This window comes from Vigna radiata, chromosome 7 (genome assembly GCF_000741045.1).
Source record: "Vigna radiata var. radiata cultivar VC1973A chromosome 7, Vradiata_ver6, whole genome shotgun sequence".
Classification (NCBI taxonomy): domain Eukaryota; kingdom Viridiplantae; phylum Streptophyta; class Magnoliopsida; order Fabales; family Fabaceae; genus Vigna; species Vigna radiata.
The window spans coordinates 35,760,667-35,768,953 of record NC_028357.1 but is presented as its reverse complement, the minus strand read 5'-3'; the positions used below and the strand labels follow the sequence as shown (position 1 = coordinate 35,768,953).

At 31.0% G+C, this 8,287-nt stretch overlaps 2 protein-coding genes across 2 annotated transcripts; one reads left to right on the top strand and one right to left on the bottom strand.

Annotated features, from left to right (window-relative positions):
* Positions 1–766: 766 nt before the first annotated feature.
* On the top strand, positions 767–5,031 carry LOC106766371 (probable serine/threonine-protein kinase PBL3). The gene is made up of 6 exons (XM_014651103.2): positions 767–941; positions 2,107–2,441; positions 2,523–2,658; positions 2,746–2,882; positions 3,070–3,193; positions 4,704–5,031. The coding sequence occupies exons 1-6, from the start codon at positions 881–883 to the stop codon at positions 5,027–5,029; spliced, it is 1,119 nt and encodes a 372-aa protein (XP_014506589.2). The 5' UTR covers positions 767–880; the 3' UTR covers positions 5,030–5,031.
* A 260-nt stretch (positions 5,032–5,291) lies between these two features.
* Positions 5,292–6,970, bottom strand: LOC106768078 (aldose 1-epimerase-like). Its single transcript, XM_014653044.2, has 5 exons — positions 6,791–6,970; positions 6,658–6,707; positions 6,191–6,314; positions 6,014–6,112; positions 5,292–5,938 (listed from the first exon to the last, which is right to left on the bottom strand). The coding sequence occupies exons 1-5, from the start codon at positions 6,960–6,962 to the stop codon at positions 5,319–5,321; spliced, it is 1,065 nt and encodes a 354-aa protein (XP_014508530.1). The 5' UTR covers positions 6,963–6,970; the 3' UTR covers positions 5,292–5,318.
* Positions 6,971–8,287: the final 1,317 nt, after the last annotated feature.

Here is an 8,287-nt window from a genome sequence, read left to right as displayed (position 1 = left end):
AAATGGTTTATTAAAATTTTATAACACCCAAAAGATAAAACTTGGTCTTCAATTTAAATAATAGATTAATATAAAAGATACATACCTAAGTTTTTATTTATCCTGAGCTTACATACAATAATAAAGAAAGCTAAACTTGTAAGTACCAATTAATAAATCAAATTATCCATGCATGATGCATGTACATAAAGAAGGGTAGGAGTTCAATCCTGAACTCGTTGAAATGGAGAATACGTGGCTTTTAGCGTCCCAGAAAAGATTAGACCTTGAGAGAGACACTTATTTAAGGATTGAAAAAACTAATTTAAAAAAGTAACGATATAAACATTTGATTACTGTTTACTATACTTTTTTTTTTCTTCCCGCTTTGTCTTTATGTGTTAAACAGACTGATCAATGTTTTCCCAAAAAGGGTGCCTAAACAAACAAAACAACTGTCTCTCTATTTATGTTCACATTCCACCCTTTGACCTTCGCAATGACTTCAAATTACCAGGAAAAGCTTAGAGAGACTGTTAGTTACAAAAAAAAAAAAAAACTAGCGAGGGCATTTATAGAATAAACTAGTACGATTGTCGAGGATGTTTGTCCTGCTGGCAACTTATGAAATAACATGTTTGTCCTTAGTTATTTGTCTCCAAACGATTTATATATATACACGTAAAAGTAAGACAACTCAACACTATAATCTGGTTCTCTCTGCTTTTCGTGTTCTTCTCTGGAAACACGGGAGAAGAACAAGATGCAAAAGAGAACCACGCGACACAAAGCATTCGGAGATTGGCATAGATAACACGTTGCATGTCGAGAATAAAGCTTGATTGAATCGTCCTTTTCTATTCTTTCCTGGGATTTTAGAAAGGGTTAATTGTTTCCTCTGATGGGAAATTTCTGTGCTCGGTGCAAGATTGATGGCAATTTGAATCCGCACCCATGTTCTGGTAGCATTTTTTCCTTATGCAAGGAAATTGATAATTTTCGCATTTTCCATAATTAATTTCTATTAATCATCACTGTTTTAGGAACGTATATGTGGGGGTATGTTTTCTTTTTGTTCTCTCGTATAATTTCTTGATGGACTTTTGAAGAAAAGGTTTGATAATTTGTTTTGTTAATTGTTCATCGTGATCATGCACGGATTTTTATTTTATTTTTTTAAAAACAATGACGCTTCCCGTGAAATAGAACATAAATGTAATTAGATTGCACACCCATATATCGGATTTGTTTTATTCATTGTACTTGATCAGCACCTCTTTATTGGATTTCTCATGCTTAAGAGATTTGGCACAATTTATAGAGTCATAATGGATACCACTGATGAACTAATTAACTTGCATTGAATCCTCATCTTCTTTGTTTTTATAGACAATACCTAATGTTAAAGGAAACCATCCAAGAACTAAGAATATTTTGCGACCAATCTAGGGTTCTTTATTAATCACACCACACAGCTGGTCATCCAAAGCACATATAGTGCCATGAAATAATCCCAGTTGACTTATATACGACATATTAATGAAAAATATACCCAAAAGAATACATGCTTAAGGATTCAACCTGACTTTCTGCATTACTTTCTCAACTGTAGGGGGTCCTTATTGAACTATGTTTATTAACCAACTCCTGCAAGTGTATTTTCTGTGTCTATATTGTTTCACATAAAACAGACACAAGTACATCGAGTTTGAATTAATTAATTGTAAATGTTCTTTATTATAGGAAGTATGTAGGTTGGACTAACTAGTGATGGTTTTATTGGGAAAACAAAAGCACTTGCAATCCCCTTCTCCCCGTTTGTTTTATGCTTACAAACTTTCTTTCCAGACTCTTAAAAAAATAAAATAAAATTATTTTTTCTTTAAACTAAGCCAAATTTTGAAGAAGCTAATAGAAAATAACTTTCATAAACAACCCACACATAAATTAAATCTAGTTTATAAACCATGTGATTTTATTTTATTTTTCTTCTTCTAAGTTTTTCCTAAGAAACCCTAATTATTTATGCATCTCAGTCATAAACTTTGTGCAGATGTTTGTTTTTCCAATACTGCAAATAAATTGTTGTGTTTCACTGAGATGAAAATTATTTTTGAAATGTTACAGAAGTTCCCAATAGAAGCACCCAGTTGTTTGTTCATTCAAATCCAAACGGGTATGGATACATTGATGGAGGGAAACCTGAGATTCTCCCTACTCCAAGATCTGAAGGGGACATACTTTCATCCCCACATTTAAAACCCTTCACATTATATGATCTTAAGAAGGCCACAGGAAATTTTCAGCCTTATAATCTTATTGGAGAAGGAGGATTTGGGAATGTTTATAAGGGGAGGATTAATGAATCTAAATCCCACGGGGCTACAATTTATGGATCTGGAAGAGATGTAGCGGTTAAGAAGCTTAAGCCTGAAGGCTTTCAAGGGCACAAGGAGTGGCTGGTAGGTTACTTCCACAGGCCTTTAATCCTTCTGCTTTTGTTTATATGGATCAAAGTCCATTATAGTTCTCTTTCTTTGCAGTCTGAAGTCAATCATCTTGGCCAACTTCACCACCAGAATCTCGTCAAACTTATTGGATACTGCGTCGAAGGAGATAACCGACTTCTAGTGTACGAGTACATGCCCAACGGATGCTTGGAAGATCATATATTTTGCAGTATGTTTATGCCCTTAGTAACTTTAAGTTTTAGAAAGTAAAAAAACACTTCAAACATTTCATGAACCATGGAACTGTAAATTGCAGAAGGCACACAACCACTTCCCTGGGCTACAAGAATCAAGATTGCCACGGGTGCTGCTCGAGGTCTTTCCTTCCTACATGACTCTAAGCAACAAATTATCTACCGTGATTTCAAGGCTTCTAACATTTTGATAGATTCGGTATGTTGGTTAAAACCTTGCATTGCTATGTTAATCTGCACATTTTGGGAAAATGCTTGCAAATAAATGTATCCCTAAATTTAACACACTCTTCCAATATGTAATACTGATTCCAAGTACATTTTAACTTCAGTATCCTCCTGGTGGTCGCTCATTTTAACTTTAAAACGTGTTCACACAAATTCAGGAATTTAATGCAAAACTGTCAGACTTTGGATTGGCCAAAGCAGGGCCCACTGGTGATCATTCTTACGTTTCCACTCAAGTTCTGGGCACTCACGGCTATGCTGCTCCTGAATATATTGCTACAGGTTTGTGTTTTTGTTTAAATCTATTTTCAAGCTTTTTGGCTCATAAAAGAAAGGAAAATAAAATTTCACATCGAGCTTCTTTAAGGTATATGCATCTTTGTATTATTCTTTTATTTTTTATTTTTTATTCATTTGTAGACATCTCCTTTTCCATCAATTTTAGAATAAATTTTATTTTTGGTTTTTATTTTAAACACTTTTGAGTTGTTTAAATTTTTATCTTCATAAATTTTATGTTCAGAAAACTCCTTATAATATATATCTCTAATAATTGAACATCAAACACTCTGTTTAACTTGTAAATATATGCAAAAATAAGAATTAATTTGAATGTTAAGTGATTTTCAATTTGAATATTTTTCACAAAATGTTTTATTTCTCATTCTTACTTCACAATTATGTACAAATCAACCTTTTATAACTTTTATAAATTTTGTTAGGTGTAAAACACGATATTTTACAAAAGAATTGTTACAACCTTGACAACTTATTGTTGGTATTGAGATTTACATGTCTTTTTCTCATCCCCAATGACATTTTTATATTTGGTTTCCTTCAACTCTTGATAGAAAATTGTTATAACACCAACAAATTCATATAACCCATATGTCCTAATCACATTTGTAACATTTTACATTTGGTTTCCATCAACTATTTATAGAAGAATTATATATTAACACCTCTAACAAGTTCATATAAACAGTTGAGACATTATTTTCTGTTCCTTCATTTTTTTGTTTAGTTTTTTTTCTTAGTACCACATTATCCTTAAAATAAAGTTATCATTTTGTTGTTTAGATCATCAAAAGATTTTTTTTTTCCACTTGTTATATAGGAAATTATTTTTCTTGCCATAGAAACAATGAAAAAAGACACACATAATATTATATATTTTTCTACAAATATTTGTTAACTTGTAAGCTTCCTTTGCTCTTGTGCTTAATAAAATGCATTCAACAACTTTATCAGAGTAATGCATGATAAATTCCTAGAAATAGATTTTTAGTTTCAAAGTCTATTTTAATTGAGATTTAGATTTATCAAATCATCTCGATTTTCAGGCACATATTATAATTAAATTTGAACGTATTTCATTTCAAATTCTCGTATCAAATTCGTTATTTTCATTTCTTTCAATTTTTCATTTCATTATACTTCAAAATCTCTAAAATCTTTTGTGTATTAAATAATTTTCTTAGTGTTATTATGTTATTCCTTTCCCTTGTATTTATACAAAATATGTATACATTTTATTAATACGCATAGATGCTTCTATTATACTACAAGTATTTTCTTTGATTTATTTTCCTTGTATTTTTCTTGTGATAGTTGGAAACCTAACATTTACAATTATTCATGATGTATCTAGACTATTAGGTTTCTTTATGTAGTTTTCGAGCGTCTGAAAGTTTTCAAGCAATCTAGTCTGCATTACTGATGAGTTCTAAACCTTTCCTGAGATATGGATGTACTAATTTACGTACGGAATGCGTTTTTTGTTTGATCTCAGGTCGGTTGACGTCAAGGTGTGATGTGTATAGCTTTGGGGTTGTGCTATTGGAACTACTATCAGGGCGGCATGCTATTGATAACACAAAATCTGGAGTGGAACGTAATCTGGTAGAATGGGCAAGACCCTATTTGGGTGATAGGAGGAAGTTGTTCCGGATTATGGATACCAGGTTAGAAGGACAATACCCGCAGAAGGCAGCTTATACAGTTGCAATAATTGCGTTACAGTGTATTTCTGATGCAAAGACTAGGCCACAAATGTCTGAGGTTTTGTCTGCCTTGGAACACCTACCAGTCACTAGACGTTCAGCTAGCCCCACATAATACCCGTCAGTAAAAATAGAGAGTTGTGAAGAGAATTGTCTCTTCTTCTGCTTTCATGGTTACTGTTAATTAGGTGAGTGACTCGTTCCATCATATATGACAGCATTCTTGCAACAAGAATTTGATGAGTTTAGTTCTTTTCTAAAATATATTTCTCGTATTTCCGCATAAAATGACATAGGAAAAAAATTCGTGGTATATCACATTCCATAAAAATAAAGGGAAGCAAATGAAACTTGAACCTTATTAGAAATATATTCAAGAGAATAACTAATATATATTCATTCATTTAGCTAGCTGTGAATCTGTAAAGCATGATGTGCTTGTAAGTCTCCCCAGGCTTCACAATCTGTGTTGGAAAGTAAGGGTGATTCACAGAATCTGGGAAACCCTGTGTCTCCAAGGCAATGCCAGCAAACTTGCGGTATATGGCCCCATCCTTGCCTTTGGTACCATTTAACTGACCACTAGTATAAAACTGCACACCAAGTTGGTTTGACCACAACTCCATTTTCCTCCCAGAGACAGGGTCTCTCACTACCGCAGCCTTGGTTAACTGATTTTGGAAACTTTTGTCCAGCACATAGTTCATATCATATAGATCCGGAAGCTTACGAATGTGGGTTACAACTTTTTTTGGTTCAAGAAAATCATACGGGGTACCCTTTACAGATCTGATTTCGCCAGTGGGAATAAGAAGCTTGTCCACGGGTGTGATGTGTGAACCAAAGATCTGAACATTGTGAGAAAGAATGTTACCACTGTTATGTCCCCCAAGGTTCCAGTAAGTATGCTGGGCAAGATTCACTGGTGTGGCTTTGTCCACCGACTTGGCAATCATTTTCACAATCAGTTTGTGTGCTCCAACGAGCTTGTAAGTCACTTTGACTTTGAGTTTTCCAGGAAAGCCTAACAAATTTAAGCCTAAATATGTTAATTGCCTCTAATTTTCTTAAGAATATATTAAGTTTCAAAAACCATTACCTTGTTCGTTTTCAGGACTGTCGTAGGTAAATGTTACATGACTGTGTTTTTTGTGAGATTCCACTGTCCATATAACGTCACTCAAACCTCTTGTGCCACCTGACTCGTAGCAATAAATGGTTTAATAGATAATAGCAAATATAAGTTGAAATCGAAAGTATTAGTATTGATATAGACCGTGAAGTGTGTTTCCGTGATCATTTGCGGGTAAGTGGTAGGTTTTGTCATACAAAGTGAATTTAGCACCTCCAATCCTATTGGCCACCCGTCCAATCACTGCCCCGAAATAAGTTGTGTCATTCTACAACAAATTTCAACATCATAAGTTTCACAAATCTCCAATATATAATATTTTCTAATGATAGTTCAGTAAACAAACAACAACATTGAGTGTACTTTATAAAGAGTTATTTCAATGTTTCATTAGGAGATAAACTTCTCCAAAATACAATACAATAACACGAAATGTAGATACTGTTCAACCTTTTTTTTATCGGAAAAACTATTGAATTAATCAGACACTATATAGAACAATCAAAAGAAAGAGACAAAAATCATTAATTTCTTAAGTTGAGGTATCTCTGAAAATCAGAGATCTCTTGTTTTCTTTTTCAATTAGCTAGTTGAACCAGAATTAATCCTACCTTATAAGAATCAATAGAATCATAACCAAGAACAATATCAGCTAGTTTTCCTGCGAAGAAAGTGATAAAACATGTTACATGTAACATAAAAAGAAATCAATAATTAAGAATGTTGGGAGAAGACAATACAAACCGTGTTTATCAGGGGTTACCACAGACACGATTGTAGCACCATAATTTGTCAGATTGAGTTTGAAATTTGCTCTCTCCAGTTCATAAAACCCAATTTTCCTATGATTGTCCAGAGCCTGAACAAGGAACAAAATCTCAAACAGAAAAGATAACAACAAAAACACCTTAGTCATGGTTCAATGGATCTAGTATTATTCTGTAAATTATGATCCCTAACTTAAGATTTATATGGAGGAAGTGAAACTTTTCTATTAAAAGAAAAGATAAGTATAATTTTCATTTAAGGTATTAATTAAATAATTTTAAATTTACATTATGATACATATTAAATAGTAATAATGAGTTTTTCAGTTTCTCAAAAATATTGTCTTATTTTTCACGGAATTTCCGATCACTTGATTTTAGAAAAAGTCATCCAACTCATAATGATTAAAATAACTAGTTATTAAATTGATAGGATTAAATTAATTTAATTAATAATTTTAAATTATTATAATTTTATATTTTTAAAACGATTTTAATATAAATAGATGAGATGTTGGTTTTTTTCTCTAAATATTAATACTTTTAATCTGTTTATTTAGTAACATGCATATTCATTAATGGTAATGAAAAAATATTTAAGATGTTTTCTTTAATCTTTATAAGGTTAAAATTTGAAAGAGTTAGAAACATTAATATATTTTAAACACGTTGTACAGTATTAAAAGGTGTCTTAGAAACTAAAAAAATGTTAAGAAAGATGGAAAAGAACATTCGTTTTATGGTTATTTAAACAATGATAAGACAGAAGATAAGAAATAAAATAGTTACAAAATAAAAAGTGTAAGGAAAAAGAAAAAAAAATATATATAAATGAATATGTTATTAATTGATTATTACAATTTAAATTAATTAAGTTTCAAATTGAGATTTATTAAATGTTGTTGGTTTCAAATGGTATATTTTTTTCAAAAATTTTTATCGACTAATGTTTTCCATTAACAAATGTGGTTGTTATTTTATATTGTCATTTGTTTATTTGTCTTCAATTATTAGAAAATGAGAAGCAATGGTGGTGAAAAAAATTCTTGATTGTTTTAGATTATTAGTGGAAATTATTAAAAAATGTGATAATTTCATTATTCAATATATTTTTAATGAAAACAATAAAAATGACGTATTCTTTTACATTAATTGTAATATTCTTTTTATATTAGTCTCACAAAATCTAATATTTCTTAACATACGAAGATAAGTAAGAAAGATTAGAAATATAACTACCACATTATTTAGATAACGAGCAAACTAAATGACATAGACTTCGTTGAAAAATAAATAAATTTTGAGTAATTAATAAATAAATAAAAGGTAAAAAGGATTCAATTGAAAATATTCAATTTTAAAATTTAATTAAGCTCGTAATTTATTAATTTACATATAAAAATAATAGCAATGTAAGACTTTATTGAGTTTTAAACTTCTATATTTGATCTAAAGTATAAGTTTCATGATGTTA

What these genes read in the sequence shown, in the direction of transcription:
- LOC106766371 (XM_014651103.2), top strand. Translation starts at nt 881, where the DNA reads ATGGGAAATTTCTGTGCTCGGTGCAAGATTGATGGCAATTTGAATCCG. An exon ending in AAGGGCACAAGGAGTGGCTG is followed by an intron (nt 2,442 to 2,522) that starts GTAGGTTACTTC and finishes CTTTCTTTGCAG; the next exon opens with TCTGAAGTCAATCATCTTGG. An exon ending in GGAAGATCATATATTTTGCA is followed by an intron (nt 2,659 to 2,745) that starts GTATGTTTATGC and finishes TGTAAATTGCAG; the next exon opens with AAGGCACACAACCACTTCCC.
- LOC106768078 (XM_014653044.2), bottom strand. Translation starts at nt 6,962, where the DNA reads ATGACTAAGGTGTTTTTGTTGTTATCTTTTCTGTTTGAGATTTTGTTC. An exon ending in GGTAACCCCTGATAAACACG is followed by an intron (nt 6,708 to 6,790) that starts GTTTGTATTGTC and finishes CTTTCTTCGCAG; the next exon opens with GAAAACTAGCTGATATTGTT. An exon ending in CAGTCCTGAAAACGAACAAG is followed by an intron (nt 5,939 to 6,013) that starts GTAATGGTTTTT and finishes TAAATTTGTTAG; the next exon opens with GCTTTCCTGGAAAACTCAAA.